The sequence below is a fragment of the Anomalospiza imberbis genome, chromosome 6 (genome assembly GCF_031753505.1).
Source record: "Anomalospiza imberbis isolate Cuckoo-Finch-1a 21T00152 chromosome 6, ASM3175350v1, whole genome shotgun sequence".
Lineage (NCBI taxonomy): Eukaryota > Metazoa > Chordata > Aves > Passeriformes > Viduidae > Anomalospiza > Anomalospiza imberbis.
Window position 1 is genome coordinate 32,328,171 of NC_089686.1, and position 18,371 is coordinate 32,346,541.

The 18,371-nt window shown below is 34.8% G+C and overlaps 1 protein-coding gene across 8 annotated transcripts in view; it reads right to left on the minus strand.

The window, feature by feature from the left end:
- FSIP1 (fibrous sheath interacting protein 1) overlaps positions 1–18,371 on the minus strand; it is a 70,343-nt gene that overhangs the window by 40,320 nt on the left and 11,652 nt on the right. For all 8 annotated transcript variants that reach the window (XM_068193096.1, XM_068193097.1, XM_068193093.1 and 5 more), the window contains 2 exons: positions 15,826–15,990; positions 11,674–11,811 (listed from right to left, as the gene is read on the minus strand). In XM_068193096.1, the coding sequence (XP_068049197.1) occupies positions 11,674–11,811; positions 15,826–15,990 (303 nt within the window). The remainder of the gene's footprint in view (positions 1–11,673; positions 11,812–15,825; positions 15,991–18,371) is intronic.

Sequence of the window (18,371 nt, forward strand, 5' to 3'; positions counted from 1 at the left end):
TGATCCCTCTGTTTGCACAGCAACTAAACAGCTTCAATTTACTTTTAAAATTGACTCGAATTGGGATAAAGGTCCAGGATTTCAAAATGTGGCCTTCTAAATATAATCAGCCTGAATTATGCCTGTTTCACACTGTGATACTTGCAACCTGGTAACAGGCAGCAGGGATAAGGCTGCACTCAGCTTATTTCACTGCTTAATTTATATGGTAATTACCACACCACAGCCAGAATGGAGAGCATCTGCCAAAACTGAAGGCCTCAGAATAATAAAACTGACATGTGCTGTGATATTGTTGAAGTGCTGACTAAGAAACTTCTTTTATCTCCTCTTGAAGCTATAAAATGGTATTCGTGTTATTACTAGCAGGGAATTTTAACAGCCTTGCACTGACAGCAATTATGTAACACATGCACAAAACAATAGAGTTTCACATCACTTAATAAATCCTTGAGCTCTCTTAGCTCCAGATCTCTCGCTGGCTGGATTTTATGGTCTGGTAGTTCTATCCGACCTTCAGAACACTGAAGTATACAAACCACAAAAGCACTAGAAAATTATTAGAAACAACTGGCTTTTCTCCCTGTTACATCTATTTATTGAAGAGGGCATGATGCATCATGACGGAGGTTAATTAAAAGATTTGTCCACTCACTTTACTCTGTAGCTAAATACTGTTATGAACCCCTGGTATCAAAACAAGCAAGATACAGATATTATTTTTCCTACTATGATCATCCTCTTATTAAGCAACACTTGCATTTAGGAAAAAAAAAAAGGCAATTTCTTTAGCATGCAACAATAAAAGAGATTTAATCTGTCTTTATTCATTTTTATGAAAATAAAACATGTGATTAACATAATCTAAATTTGCAGCTGATTTAAAATTTGCAGCTGATTTTCCTGCTTACATTACGAATTCTGTTTCCAATACTATGATTTAGTTTTTTAGCTTACATATATTGCACCTGAAACTCCTAGTGACAGTACAAAAATTTCATAAAATAACTAAAACTATTGTACTATAAACATTTAATAAGCAAACTGACAGATAAGGAAGTACAGATAATTGAAAATAAAGACACAAAGACAAGTTAAAAGGCCATTTCTGAACTGGAACTTGTGTTGCAGGATAGTGTTCACACTTCTCCAATCAAAGAGTGTTTTACAGGCGGATTGATTAAAAAGGGAGATACACTATTACACCCTGAGAAATCTAGAAAGTAACTGGAAGTCACTAGGTGATGAGACAGAGACTGAAAAACCAATCAAAGTTACTCATACAGTAATTTCAAACACTGATAATTCCATTTTTGTACCATGCAGGTGGAAAGGCATTTGTTTGCATAATGACTGTTGACATGAATTCACTAGACACCCCTAATTTATCTCCATACTTCATACCTATAATATTTACAGGTTACAGTCTATCACTCATAAAGAGTCTGAATAATGTATGCATGATGACTATTTCTAATCTTTCTCCACAAATAAGTGCATATTCTCTACATTCTATACAGCTACTAATTCTGTCATTTCTTGAATTAACATAATTCAAGTTCATTATTTTTTTTATATAAGTTCAGGTTACAGACATACCATTCTGAGAAGAGCCATCATCACACTATACTTGAAATTTCTCTCACAAATATAGGTTACAATGCCTTCTGTTGCATACAATACTAAAAAGATCACCCTTCTTTTGCTCCTTTACTAAATTAAAAATTCTTAGCTGGTTATTGCTATCACTTTGAAGTCACTTATGTCACTACTGCTTTCTAGCTTTGCCTCTAAATATACTAGCAATAAAAACACGTGTTGGTACTTATAATTGGATTTTATTTCCTCAATCAATTATCCTAAACAAAAAATAAGTACAAGATATTATATATGAGTGAAATTCTAACCATAAACAACTCTAATTATTTTCCCAATTACATACATGTACCTGTTAAATATATAATACATGCAAAAAAAATGTAGCACTGTGTTATATTTATATGCAATAACACTGAGAAAGTAATATACATGGCTTCAACAAAAAAAAAGCTCTGTAGACTGCTCCTCACAAACCAGAAGCTTCCAGCACACTCTTAATAGGCTTCTAATACATTTAAGCCAATAGCAGAGGACAGGCACAAAATGTTTGTTTCCTGCAGAATGAAGACTCCCTGCTGAGAGACACCACTCTTCCTTGATATTTCTTTGAAGGAAGGCTTTGATTTACAGAAAGAAAAGCAGCTAGGAAGAAAAAAAGAACTGCTACAACCACAAGCTCATGTTTATAGAAGCAGTTATTCAGTTTTAATCTTCTTTTCCATGAACATCTCAAAAAAGTGAAAGTATTCAGAACATTTAAATACTCTTCTTAGCAACAAACATTGTTTATTGTTCAACACATATATGTATTGCAGTGTAATTACATTTTGCATTGAGGCACTGGGGATGATAAATGCAATCAAAAGAAAAATATATAGTTTTAAATAAAGAACATCAATAGTCCAGGCAGAAAAGACTATATGATATGAATAATAACTGGATCCCACCAGAATGGAATGGGGAGTTCTCTGCATGTGAGAAAATTAAGACGACCACATAAGGAATAGGGAAGTGCTCTAAAAAAAAGGGCAGTGACAGAGCACATACAAAGGGAGAAGATTATTAGTATGGAGGTGTGTTTAATTTTGACTGGATTTTTCATTTGGTAAATATAACTAACTACACAATTGATTTACTCTTTAAATTATAATGAAGAGGCAGGGGAAAAGAGCCTATGAAGATATAGTGCAAATACTCCTGAAGGAATAATTTAGAAATGTGAAACCTCTTCTACAGAAGTAATTAAAATAAACCTATTCACTCCTAAATATAACTGGCAGAATAGAAAAATAAAAATGGATCATATTAAGAAGCATTTCTTACTAAGTCCAATCTTCTGTCTTGCCATGTCAACTTATTATAATGGACTTCTTTTTATGGTACTACTTGAATATTTGAAACTAAAGGTATCACCCTATATAGAAAACATTTCTCCATAAATAAGCAATACAGAACATATAAAAAGTTGTCATTATCATGCAGTATTATGTAGCAATGTACACTTCTCAGTATTTCTAAGCAGAACAGTGCCAAAATGAAGAAATAAGGAAGTAAATCACACAGAATATTCCGAGTTGGAAGGGACTCACAAGGAGGACCAAGTCCAATCTGAAGTGAATGGCCTGTATAGGAATTGAACCCACACCCTTGGTGTTATTAGCACCCTGCTCTGAGGGGAAATAAAACCCAAAGCTAAACTAGACAACAGAAAAAAGAACCAAGGAGATGATCCTACAACCCTGCTTCTTTAAGAGCTGGAGGACTCTGATAAAGTTAGGATTTATCACAAAGTATGTGGCCATGCTTCTTACAGGGACACAATCAATTTGTGTGATGACAATTGCATGTGCCCTGCATAGTTGCAAAAGTATATGCCCAGAAAGCCATTTCTAAGTCTTAGCTTAATTTCCCTTTTTATGAGGGGAGACTTCGATGGCTAAGACATAGTCAAGTCTGAAAAATTTTCATCACAGCCCTGAAACAAAGCATTAGGGGAAAAAAATCATGGTGTTAGAAACCATTAATCTAGATCAATCATGAGACTGCCATCAGAAAAAGGAAGTTCCTCATCCCCACACAACAATCTGTTCATGCATTTTGCATGAGAGATACAACCAGTGCTCCATATTCCACCCATCACTAGGCCAGAGAAATATTGTCCTCCTAATTTATGCTGGTTTTCCCCTGAATACTTTGTTCCTTGATGAATATTGTAATAGCACCATGGGAAAGATGATGTCCTTCCTCATCTAAATCTTAGAAAAATAATTATGTAGGGTTAGGTCACTCTCTTGCCTGAAGCAAAATGGAGATAAAGCTACTGAGACTAAATTGTTTAGGTTGAATAAAGTGGGGGCATGCTCTAAGCCAGGTTGTGTTTCTGGAAGAAAAGAGGCATAATTTTGATCATGCCTGATAACACACTTTGTACCTATGGCTGCTTGGATGTATTGGCATACTCTCGACATGTGTAGCAAACAGAAGCCATAACAAAGGAATGCTCAGTCCAGCATCAAAAAACAGACTTAAGCATAAGACAAGCCACGAGGTGCCCAACCCTGCCAAACTGGCAACCAGTACAAATACTCAGTAGCAGAACGTCAGGCATTTACCTATTTTTTCCATCAAAAGTTTATATGCCCTTAGCTCTAATGAGAGGGAATATTTTAAGTGGAGATTTTCTGGAAAGAGGACATCCCAGCCTCCTAAGTATTTTTTGATACTGACCTGTGCTGTGCAGCACAAATAAAAAATATCATGTATAATTAGACTATTTAAATATATGAGAAAAAACTTCCAAATCTTTTCTCCAACCAATTTTGTTCGACTCTGTAAACCAGATTACCCTGTTTCTGAAAATAAAATTACTACATTCATGCTATAAATACTGCTGTCGTCATCACAGGAGACTCCTTCTAGAAACCAAAATTCTGTTGGAAATACTTCAAGCTTTCAACTAAGCTTTGTCATAAACCTGTGATTATCAGATTTATCACAGTATGCTATCAGTTTGCTTTAAAACATTCATTGCAGTATCCCTCTTATCTATAAATTCAATGGGATTTTTATATTCTTAGGAATCATACAGAAAAAAACATTTTGTTTACCACTACTGCCTTTCATAGGTGAAAATATATAAAATATTATATAGCTTAAACTGAAATAAACAACATGCCAACAACAACATTAAAATATTTATAGAAGTCACATATTGCTAGGGCATTTAAGAAGGATTTGGCCTAGGAACCCCATGTGGCTGTCAAAAAGTTTGATGTAGTTTACAGGAGTATCTCCAACCTGTGCATCTGCTATGTGCTTTATATATGTTTTCACTCTTAGAGAAGCTGTATGATTACACTTCCATCTTGGCCTAGTAAGCTAAAGTGTCTCAAGAATAAAATCAAAGCTCTACTACAGAGCTTGTACATGCAGACATACAGACACACACAGGTATAAGATAGATTTACAGCAAAAAATTTCTATGTTGACATTTATCACAGACTCAAAATCACACAGCCACAAACTATAAGATGGAGAGATGCACTTATATGCTACTTTTCAAAGATTAAGATGCTAATACTCACCCACAAAGGATAAATTACACCTAAGTAGATGTTGCAGAAGGTTTCCTCCACAGCAGCCCTGTTGTTTTTAATCTCTCATTTTGAATAGGACATCCTAGGGAAAAGCAGAAACAGCCTTCCCCAACAAAACTTGCAGAGAAACAGGGGCTTTTTCCTGACTATTTCACTTGGAGTAGAGAGCGCAAGCAGGCCAACAAAAATAATACCTCTTTCCTACGGAGATTAAAGAACAGTGCTAACTTGCAGCAAGGCACAAGAAAGTTCTGCGTTTACCAGTAGAGATGTGTGACAACAGCTAAATACCTTCTCAGAGGGACATGCACACTTCAACGATGAAAATTTTATGCTGTCAACACCTACTAACCAGAGAATTTTTAAGCATTACTTCAGTATTACCACAGCTAGAAACCATAGTTATTGCACTGAAATGTGATGCTACATGTTGTGCAAACAGGGAAGAGAAAGGAGAAATGAAAAGCCCAAATAAACTTGTTAAGTATATCCATACAAAAGGTACATGTACACAGTAAAGTACCTGGAAAACACCAAAACTCCACTTTTTAATACACTTGACTGTTTTTAACCAGAAGGCTTCAGGCGTGAGTAGAGCAATGAGCAATTGTTTACAAATACAACCATTGGATGAAGGGCACCATCCTGCTTTGAAGGCTTGTGTTTATCTCAACCATGAACTAAGGCTGACAGGTTGAAAGGGGAGTTTGGAAGGAAAGAAAAAGAGCATTACAAGTAGATATATGGAACCCAGGTTGGAGATGATGAAAGATGTCAGGAGGCAGAAAAATTGATGACATAGTAAAAAAAGTAATAGGCAAATACAACAACACTGCTGAGGTCAGAGAGGACAGCAGTGTGACAAAGATAGACTGAATAAGTAACAACAGCACAGAAGCAAGTCAGTTTTCATGGACTCTTTCACTGTCTAAGAAAAAGCACATTTCCAATAATAATCTGTTTGATGGCATTAAATGTCATTTATAAATAAACACAATTAAGAAAGCAGTGCAGTTACACTGAAGTCGTGTTAGAGACATAAAATGGGAGAAGATCAAACAATGACTATAAGTAACACTACATGAATTTAGAGATGGGTGAGTAGTCAAAGATGGTTTGTTATTTTATGATTGCAAACACCACAATATAGCAGAGCTGTAAAGCAGCAGAGTTGTTGTCTTAACTGGAAATTACATTTTGGGAGAAGGAGGATCGGCACATTGAATTGACAGAAAATTTGACCATTCTTACCTAGAAATCCATTATATTTAATACTGGTCCCATTACAGGTATCAAATTCCAGCAATGATTTCTCATATACAGTATCAACACATAACTAATACCTATGATGCAACTGGCAATATTACTTATAACCATCATATGGATGCAGTTCAACTTAATAGTCATTTACATAAATATTATCTTTATTTTCCATATAAACTAGAAGCATCATTAAGGATTTAACTGATCAATATTTTAATATAATTTAGTTTTTTTAATTCAACATGTGTACAAAAATTATTTAGTTTTATTGAATCTTAATTCAACATGTAGTTTTAAAATATTTTTTACAAATCATTTAAGCAGCCACTTCATTCTTATCCACAGTACAGTGGAAAACAATCAATACACAGTAAATTTATTTAAATCATGAGTGAATTGTTTACATTTTGTCAATCTACTATTAATCTTATTGTTCTCTTCTCATGTGTAGTAGCTGTTAAGTGAATAAAATAAGATTTTTCACACTGATATTTTCCCAGGTGGAAATGCTACCACACTTCACTCTGAAACAACTCTGTACAATCACATAATTAGAATGAAGTCTTGTAAAACCTGAATAAACAAGACTTGTTGGAAGCTCGACAACAGCTTGACAAGCAACTTTAGCGCCTGGTAGACACTTTTTGAAGAAATAACAGAGAGAGCGACATATTTCAACTTAATTTAGATAGGCTGTCCTTTTTCCCTTTATTTGGTGCAATGTCTTATGAAAATGTTTTATTAAACAATTTCTACTTTTATGGACAAAAACATGCTTATTTAGAAACCAGACACCACATGATACCATATGAATTCAAATAAGGATGTTTGTTATTTATCTGCTATAGTCTACAATGACTACCAATGCACAGAATAGTTAAAAATATGGCTGTGGTTCTGTGTTCAAAAGTATCAGTTGTTAATTTCTGGAGAGACTGTGATACAACAACATATTACAGTATTTTCTGGTTGACAAATTGCTTTCCAGATATGTAGTAGGGGTTTATGTTACTCTCTTCTTGCCTTTAGAAGGAAAGAAAGGAACTATGGCAGAGGCCAGGAAGAAATTATTCTTCTTTTCTGGAAGCTGCCTAATACAGACTCAGGATCAGGTACACCGAATTCAATCAGTATCAGGGCTAAAACTGGAACAAGACTTTGTGTAGTAACAAACCCCATCATCACCCCGATGAACAGCAAATGATGTAAGTGATGTAAGACCTTCTCCAGGACCAAAAAATAATTAATTTTATCCTGAGATTTCCCCACAGATATACTTTATTTTGCATCAAAAAATTAGAATTATGCTTTTTGGAATAAGCTCCTATGGGTAATCAAAGCTCCTGACAGCATTGTCACATTTGTTATTTTTGTTCTTCATCATCCTTCCCAATTGCTCACCTTTCTGCAAACTTTAGCTATTCCAATAACCAAATGTATATTTTTCTAATACTACTTTGCATTTAAAAAAACCCTTAATAATTAACAATCACACTTTGCATTTGGCCACATGACTGCAAGAACTTGGAAAAAAAAAAGATTCCTAGCCATGTAAAGATGTCTGATAAATTTAAATTTAACACTAGGGTAACTATATCTAGCTTCTGTTTTAAAAGCACTTACTAGAAGTAAGAGGACACCTTTTTTTTCAAGTAGGTATTAGTATCTTGGTCATGCCAAGAGGTAATTGGCATTTATACTTATATGTGTGCATACACACGATTACATGCATATATATTCAATATGCATTTGAAGTATTTCTGATTTGATATATTTAACCAAAATCCAAAAAGAGACGTGTAGGTAGACTTCTGGCAGGAATTAATCAGCTTCCAGTGTAATACATTAGAAATCAACACAAATATAGGCAGCAAAGGTGAAGCTATCTTACATAATAGCTTGCTTTGATGTGCATTTAAACCTACTGTCTGCCATGAAGAAATTCAACACATCATCAAACGTGTCACTGGATTATCACAAATGGCCAAGGAGACAAAGCTACAATTGAAAAATAACTACATTTATTATTCTTTCTATATAAAATTCTTTTCATTAATGCTCAGCAACACGCATTTGGCAGCTGAACTGGGTATTTTTTGAAGCATCAGTTAACAATGCAATCCACAAAACAAAGATAAGCTCAGTGGTTTCCAGGAAACTGAAAGATGAAAGAATGCAGAGAGTCAGACATGGTTTCAAATGAAGAACAAGGGAACTAAGGTCAAACTGAAACCTAAAAGAAATTCAGCAAGGGCCCAGATACCAATGTACAGATACATTTCAGTTGGATTGAAATTTCACAATGCATTTCAACAATGCAGACAATACGTTCTTTGGTATATTAATTCACTAGGGACAATTTTTTTCAAAGTAAAGGAGGAACTCAGATTCCAAAGCCCTTAGTTTCACTAATTCAAGTGTAATATTTAGCAGATTATATGTGTTTATATCAAATGTAAATTAGATTAGAGTTTTATCTTCTGGCTTTGTTTTGAGAGTTTACTCCCAGATTTAGCTGAGACCATGAAGTCTTACAGCATATATGAGGTTAACTGTAGTGGAGGAATCCATAAATGTTATTATTTCAGAAGCCAGCACCTACTAAATCGCCTCCTCCAGAAATATGATTAATGTATTCGTTCCCCTTGAAAAGAAGGTCATTACCATTAAATTAAATTTAAATAGTCCATTTTACAGTAGTGAAAAAATACAGCATTCTACCATACACATCAAAAAAAGCCAACAGAGTTACCTTTATACCTACTGCAAGTAATGTCCTAACACACAGAGCTAAATTCTGTTTAGTTATTAAACTATTCATAATTTCCACCTAGGAAGCAAAAACAAAAAATATTTTGTCCAAGGGACTTTTCAAAATACATTTTAAGGTAAGTTCTCTCAGATACTAAGTTTGTAAAATACTGTATTTTACATCTATCAAGTGTAACCATGCATTCAGAAATAACAATCCTTACTGCTGGCACATCACCTCCTCTACACAGAGCAAAGAATTTGCTTATAATTGTACATAGCAAATTACAGTGATTTAGGAAAGAGTAAAGGAGAAATTGAAATGCAATATGAATTTTAAAAATGTGGATTTTAAATACACAATTTTAAAGAAAGTAGAAAAATAACAATGCTAAAAGCTGCACACATGGACTCTTGCCACAAGTGAGAGGCAAATCTCTCACAACCTGCATTTTATAAAGTAGAAATGACGACTTTATTACCAGTCAAAATATCCCCTAGAACCATGCCTAGGCATTCCTATTCTGACATACAGTGAAGAGTGCCACCTATTGAATAAAAAGCAGTATTTCCACAAATCATTAAATTATTCTGGAAACATGAAGTCTATGTATTCCCTTCCTCAACCCAAGCCTTCAGTTTAGTTTTTCATCATGCAGTGTCTTGGCAGAGACCAGATTTGCCAAAATATTGCTTTGGTATAGAAACGAGGTCCAAACAAAACTGCATATAAGTTATCTGATTTAAGAAAAAAAAATTCAATTATGTGTGTTTCATTGAAAAGAAAAAAAAGCACTCTTTTTTAAGGCTGTTCTTTTTCACTCAAGAAAGTGTATCCTTTTTATATATTTAAATTTACTGTTAGAAGGAAAAACCTACTTGCATTCAGACCTGAACCCTTCTTTACCTTCACTGACAACTGAAGTATGTCACAGAGGACCTACTACTCACATATTTGACATCCACATGCCATGATCTCAGTCATGCAACAGAGCAGCAATGATCAGAAGACAGTGTGTCCCCCTAAAGAAGCCCTGCCAGGTGCTGCATAGCAGGCAGCAATGCTACACATTGGTGCAGGTGAAGTTCTCTATTTATAAACAGTGTAAATTGACATTACGGTCTATCAATTTAGAGTTTTAAATACACACAATCTAGTCAAGGAAATATGGGTGGTATGTTGCAAGAGTCTGCATGTAATGTGATACCAAACAAAACTGCTATAACCCAAACAAGTTTTGGAACTGACCCATTTATAAACAAAATATTTGAATGAGTCAGTAGCCCACTGCATTTCCCAGGCCTGGTGCAGACTATCATACAATCCCCAGACATATTTCCTCAGATTGTGCTTGCCTCATGAGCAAGGTCAGTAGTGACAAAAAGTGATATAAAGGTCAATGAGTAGAAAAATATTACAATATGCAGACTTAGTTTATCTGATTACCCATTAACCCAGTCAATATACTAAAGTTCACAGATTTCCCCTATTTATTTCTCTCTCTCTTTTAACTGTTTAATACAACATAATAGTGTATTAAAATGAAGTTCTACTATTGTTTTGTACTGTGAATAAATAAGAATTAAATATGCTTCCTTACTGTAGTCACCCACACCCAAGCAGTCTCTAAAACAATCACTGTTTCTTTGTCCGAAATCTTTGTTCTCATAATTCATGTATACTCCAGCACTGCCAGAATAAACCTTGCTTATGTTGAGTGGCTGAAGCTTTTGCATCTACAGCAATGGTGCTAAAGTAATTGAGATTATACAACTGCGGTTATGCTGCCACCTGAATCACAAAACTTTTGATCTGCACTGGAGATCCCTTTTTGAGGGTGATAAAAGATAACAGGAACAGTTATGTGGAGAGTAAGCCTACTGCTGAATAAAGACCTCCAAGAGAAAAAGGCAGGCTAACATGGATGTTTGGTCAGTCATAACAAACTTAGATATTTATGTTTTCCTTACTAAGCGGAAAAACTCTTAAAATGAGCTATACACAAGAAACAAATTTCTACAATGCACAGACATAAAAATGCTATTTTTCTTTCAATTTAGTGGTAATAAACATAGATTACCAAAATAACTTAGTGTATACCATATTCTCATCAGACCTGGTCCTCCAAAGAACACTGAAGTACATGAGCCATTAAAAAATCCTTTTAGGATGCATTTACATCCTATTGTTTATGCTATGCACCTCTGGGGAAGAAGAGGAGAATAATGTCTTTTACTTTGAAAGATCCTATATTAAAGGTAAGTATGCATTACAACTGAAAAAAAAATATTTCCCAGACTAAGAATAATTATTTGAGGCTTTTGCCTGCATATTTCTTTGGGGATTCCCTCAGAAATTTACATAAGGTTAAAAAGCTTGATTTTATGTAAAGATGCAAGGAATGATAAACTCCCATGTTCCCAGACTGACAAAAGAAAAATACGACAAAAATAGGAAACTTACAGGACTTCTCCTTAGGGATTCCAGCTGATAATCTATTTCTCTCAGACGATTCTGTTGATCGCGCTTTTCCTTACTGTCCTGCAGAATCTTTTCACCTGGAATTGTTTCTAGGCTTCTATTTGCATAAACCAGAGGCTCCTGAGAAAATAATTGATAGACGTTAACCATGTAACTTTATATTGCTTCATAGACAGATAAGGGTTCTTCTGATTTCTACTAAGAAAATAGTGAAATGCTTAGAATAATACATCAATGCCAAATTCAGAAAACCTAGTTTTCATTATGTTTCATATTTTCAAATACAATAGCTAAATATGAGGCAAAACATATTTCAATAAAAGAACTCTTACCCTTTGCATTTTAAGAGGAATTTCTTAGTCTCCACATCTAACACCTGGATGCTTAATTTCTACTACTATAACAAAAGTACTCTGAGAAGAGGGTTGACTGAATGACTGGTTCAAAGTTTGCTCCTCTTAACCATACTGGGATCAGAGTTAAGTCAGAAGAAAAATGAAAAAATGAGCCAAAATGACAACAGCTTTTGTTTACTAGGTATCATGGTAAATGAGGAAAAACTCTCTCTGTAAGTTGGAATTAGTTGTCCAATCTTTATTAAAGATTTGGGTTACACATTCTCACATCCTTCAATAGGTTTGGACTAGATTCTGAAGTTTGCATCAGTCCCAAATACATTCAGGTTTCAGTATTACACATAATTCAGTTCATTGAGAATGGCAAGTATTGGCAAAACTGCAAAGTTATGTTGTAATCAGAAAAAAACCCAGAGCTTTCACTTGCAAACCATAGATTCTATAGAAAAATCCAATCATGGCAAAGGTAAAAAAGCCTAAGCAAAAAACCTTCCCCTATCTTGATCATCAATTCAACCCAAAGGGACATGAGCAGCCATAGAATAAAAAAACACTCTATTCATTCTTACTTTCAGAAGCAGCTCAAGAAATTTTAATAGACACACAAGGAAAATAATTCCAAGTAGCATGACTAATTGAAAAGAAAAACAACCTTCACAATGCAACATTCAACAGTAAATTCCTCAGCTTCAATATAAAAAAAACTGTATCTGTAAACAACTTTTTCTAAACATCAAGCAAATCTGTGAGTTCTGATATATAAATCAAAAATATTAGTTGCTTGAAAATAAACATATTTTAATACAGTAAAAATTTCTAAATATATATTTACAATCAGTAATAGTTGGCAGTACCACAATGACAATAAATGAAAGTAAACTTTCCTGTAACAGACAATCATATTTTCTGTTTCATTCTGTATTGCTTTCAAAATTATTCATAATAATCTATTTGAGATTTGACCACTCTGGAGCATTAAGCTGCTGCTTTCTCGTAACTAGTTCTTACAGCCTCACTTCTCTCATCCCTGAATAGTAACTGATAGAAACTCACACAATATGAGTAAAGTCAAGGCTTTTCCCCACTTACTAATTTTTTAACACTCTTCTCAAGATATAAAATAAATGTATAAAGTATTATATCAAGGAAAACATTTTATTGTCAATGTTTTGCATACTTCAGAATATGTTTTGTTTCAATTATATACCACATGTGCATAGTAGAGAAGTCCATTTAAGATTACTTTGTCTTTCACATTCTTAGATCTGTAGAAAATAACACTGTTGAACATTTTACATAAGGGAAAATACAAATACTAAGCAAGAGTCAAAGCTGTAACAAACATAATGCCAAAGAAAAATATGTAGTATTTGAAATAGCTACAATTATTTGTTGCACTCTCTTTTCACTGAATTTTATAAATAAATAATAAAAAAATCCCACCCAATGAAGCATATTAGGGTCATACAATCACGTTGAGGCATAAAACTGGCTGATCAGTTTATTAACCTGCTTCCAACCATGTTCTGAAACAGATACCATCTGTGAAATTCATGTGTTTTGGCAAAGCACAGGCATAGAGCATAGGCTATAAAGGGCTTCATTAACTGAAAAACTAGTGTATCTTCTGAATTTTGAGTATTTATTTAATCTTAAACTGGTAACTGTATAGCACTTCTATAATAGAAAAAGGGAATATTTTCCTGATTAAAAAAAAAATCCAATCAGTTATAAAAGAACTCCTTATGGTAATATACATTAATTGCCTTTTAAGACAATGAAGCCTACAGATACTATTGTTTCTTTAAATCCCATCTTCATTTGCTTTAGTTTTCAGGTATTTCTTCAGTTTTTCAGGCTGGTAACTGTACTCATCACACACAGTCTTACACTTCATATTCTTTAGTCTATCATTTTCCTGTTTCTTTCGGGATTAATTTAAATTTAATTTATTCTTCCCCAAAAATATTAAGTAAGACAGAAACATTTTTAAATATTTAGTTGATTTTGCATCAGAGCAAAGAAACATTTCCGAGAGAAATGCAGTACTGATGAGAAACATTTCCATGTAAAAGGGAACATTAGTCATGGAAAGGCATTCTTAATCCCTCTGGACTCCTTGCAAAAAAAAGGTGAACATGTCTGCTTGTCTGTTACAGCTCAGCTATGGTATTGCAGGATAATTTAAGCCCATTATTAAAGATTTCAGAGTAAGAGAATAGTTCCTGTATCCTGGCAAATTATCCATCAGTGACAAAAAGGACATCTCCCACAGAGGCAACACTGATTAGGCATCTGCATTTTGGAAGCTATATCTAAGACAATTCTTGGAAGAAAAGAATGTGCAACTTCATCATATGCAACCCTGAGCTAATTCTAAATTAAAATCATAGAACTAAAATGTCTGAAAGTTTTTTACATGCTGCAAAACTACATGACAACAAAACAAAACTGAAAGGGAACTGGTTTTCACTAATGAAAGGCTACAAGGAATTAGCGACCTGGTTTTGGTTGTTAAGTTTAATATTACTCAAAAAAGATAATATGTTACTCTTTCATTAGCAAACACCTAAATGCAAGTTTCTGTTCAAATACTTCTAGGCTATTACCTGAAAGGAAGCAACAACAATAACTTGAACAAACATTTCCAAACAGAGCATTCATTATCCCAGGCAAGTCACATTAACTTCACGCTATGTCTTGCAACACTGAACACAAGATCAGGCAATCACTGGCAAGCTCAGGGTAACAACTGCATTTGTTATGTGATTACCAACAAGAGGGAGGTGCCTTTTCACACATTAGATCCCAGCTGGTAAATGATCAACATCAAAATGTGATTCCTCTGGAACTGAGCTACAGAAAATACTGCTAGAGGTAAAACAAAACCTCACGCTCAGAAAGAAGCCAATAAAAATGACATTAAAGTGCCCTTACAAAGGAGAAAAAAAACAAATCCACAGGTATTTTAGCCTTTCAAAGAGATGTTTCTCACACACTGGTAACTGAGAACAGTTTTGTGAATGAACATTTTTACAGATATTCTATGATACATCAGTTCTGGCCATAAAACAGAAATATTATAGAAGTATATAAGCTTTGTGCAAATAAATGAAAAATAAGAATTAGGGTTTTTTGTTTTAAACCCCATTATAGTAGAGGCAACAGTAATAGAGCATGGGATAAATTGGAGTCTTCTAAGTACAAAATTCAAACAATCATTTCTCAAGGCTGAGACCTTGAGTCTTAATCTTCAAATCTCAGTATTGCTGGCAAGGCAAAAAGACAAAGACCATTAAAAACAAGGGACATACAATTTCAATCTATCTTCTACAGTCTTTATCATTGCTTATCAGTCATTGCCTTATCCTTCAGATCATAAGTGAACAGGCACTTTTGCTATCCTGAGATAAGAAGAAACCTAATTCTAACTCCCAAAGGTAAACTATCATGGATAATTTGTTTCTATGCTGAAAAAAACACCCTCATGCAGTTAAAAATGTATGCATTACCAATTTCTGAACATGTATCTTGGAAGTGTGGAATCAACAACTCTTAAAAACAAGTCAGTTCTCAAATTACATAAGACTCAAAATAGCAGCAAATTATTTTTCCATTGTTTTCTACTGCTAAAATTTCTCACTTCACTCCTTAACACATAGACTGTATGAATAAATAGAGGATCCTAAAAAAAATGCAAAAGACACAAATACAGCCAAATGCAGTATTGATCGCAGCACACACTTCATCTGCAGATGAGCTCTGATTTGTAACCTACCCGATATATCTGGCTTGGACATTTTGAGCTAGAGCTAGAAAGAGCAGGAAACTCCCCATCAGATAGCAGCAGTTGAAGCTTACTGTCTATCTCATTCAGGAGATGAAATTCCGTCAGTTCAGGTGTGTACCCTTCTCCTGGTGCCTGCCAGACAGGTACATTGTCCTGTTGGAAGTACAGAAAATACTTAAGCCTCATTCACAAAGGAAACAGACTTTAAGGGCAGTTACATATCAAGTGTATTTGTTTTTCAGATAAACCATACTTAATAATAAAATGTACATTTTCATCCATCTTAGTATACAGCTAAAATCTCCCGAATAGTCATGTCCCTAGCACACTTGAAAGCAGCTATGGACAGAACAAGTAGAGACATTCATACATTCATCACTTTTAAATATAACCAAGGAGCAACTTAAATGCACAACCACTTTCCATCTGATAAAGGAGTCAAAAAGTGAGAAAGCCTAACCAAAACTTAGTTTGGAATGAAACTGCAGAGGTTGATACTACAGCAGAAACCACCTTGAGCCAAATCTCAAACAGAGGGTATGAGATGTAATGTGACACTTGCAAGGTACCACCAAAGAAGAAAAAGGCATTCATAGGAAATCAAAGGAACTGCTCTGAGGTCAGTAGCTGCCATCCTTCTAGAGCCCCTATGTGTTATCACAGAAACTCTGGGAGAGACACAAAGCAGATCAGGATTTACATTACTTTTTCCCCTTGATAGCAGTTAACACCTGAATAACACATATGCTATATACTCCAACTACATACACTTCCATATTGTGAGTGAGCTTACATATTGTGCGTGAGCTAGGCCACTTAAGCCAAGCAAATGAGCTCATACCCACAAACAGATGCAGGTTCTTCACAGCAACTTGGCACTCCCTGCCTCACACTCAGGGAAGCAAGTCTGCACAACCCCCCTCCACTGGGTATCAGAGTAGCAGATTACATCTCTGTCCTGACCACAATGAAGCAGTAGATAGGACCTTAGAAGAAGAAGGATGTGTGGAAGAACATGAGTATATTGCTGGTTTCCTTTCTTTTTCCTACCAGAATAGGACCAGCACCTTGCTCTAAGACTCTAACATCTGCCTTGCAAGAAATTCATGTCCACCATTTGTTTCCAGCTGCCAGATTAGGCCTCTAGCTATTCAAGCAGTTGCATCCATACAAGAGGAGGAAATATCAGCTTCCAATTACAATACCACTGCTATGAGGTCATTTGTGGTTCATCCCCATTACCCTAAAGCACGTTAGTTGCAAAAAGAAAAAAGAAGCATATCCCAAACACCTGTCATAAATTCATAAATTATCTTCAAAATAAATGCAAAAAAAATAAAATAAAAAAAAAAAGAGGAAGAGAAAAGAGAGTCAAGAGAGATCCATCCTTTTTGTGAAACAAAATCAGTTCTAATGCTTTCTCATACAAGTATGATGAGACACAACTTATGAGCCTGACCCAACCTGAGCTGACTCCAAAATAGCCACTCACAAATATCTTAGATGCTTGCCAGCTTTGTGGAAACATCTGTTCAGGTGAGACAGTGACCACAAAAACATAAGTATCCTGCATGGTAATACATTTGTGTCATGTTAACCACCTCCTAATCAGAGAATGAAGATCACAGAGCAAAACTGCAGAAATTACTCAAAAGGAGTCCAGTAAGATGTAACTGGGCTCATTGCTGCAGCTCCGTGTCTGTATCCCATACTCCAAATATCCAAATTACCACAGCAGTCATTTTACTCCAGGATGAAATGGACTCACACATTCTCTTTTGTATTTTCAAGATAGCTTTGCTTGGAAAATAAGCTTCTGTCCTGTCAATGTTTCCTGTGTGTTAACTCGGAACAATACTTTTGTAACAGCACAGTCAGTGCTTTCTGTGGAACATCTGAAACAATTATACCCCTGCAGCTTCAGCTTTGACAATTAAATTAGCATGAATATGCGTACTTCTAAAATATTCTAAACACTTGTAAAACATTCTTTCAAAAAGTGAGAAGTGCTGTTTAGGTACTTGACACATATAGTAGCACAAGTCAAATGAGGTTATCTAATCCACATTACACCACACAGAGGAATTCATACAACATAACCAGATCTGCCTTAATGGGCAGCCTCCAAAACATTACTTCAGCCAGTGTAATTTCACCAGCTTTTTGAAAGTCAGAATAAAATAAGATTAAAGAGGCCCCCAGCTGGATAGTTACCTGGGCCAGCTTGAAGTTGTCTAGATTACTCATTAGCTGATAATTTCTTCACTATTTTTGTTATGAAGTAGCCACAGGAAATGCCTCACCCATAAAAAAATTCAAATGTAGGATAGCAAGAATCTATCATTGGACTAGACAGGTCTAACTAACTACTATCCTTTCTTTCACTCTACTTTGATAGGGAAGTTAGGAGCTTTTTTCTTTAAAGAAATTATCTATTATAGACTAGAGTAACCCACAAACTACCATTCTTGTCCATGGTATCAAGAACATACAGCAAGACACATGTCCTGGGAGATTATCTACTTCATATCTAA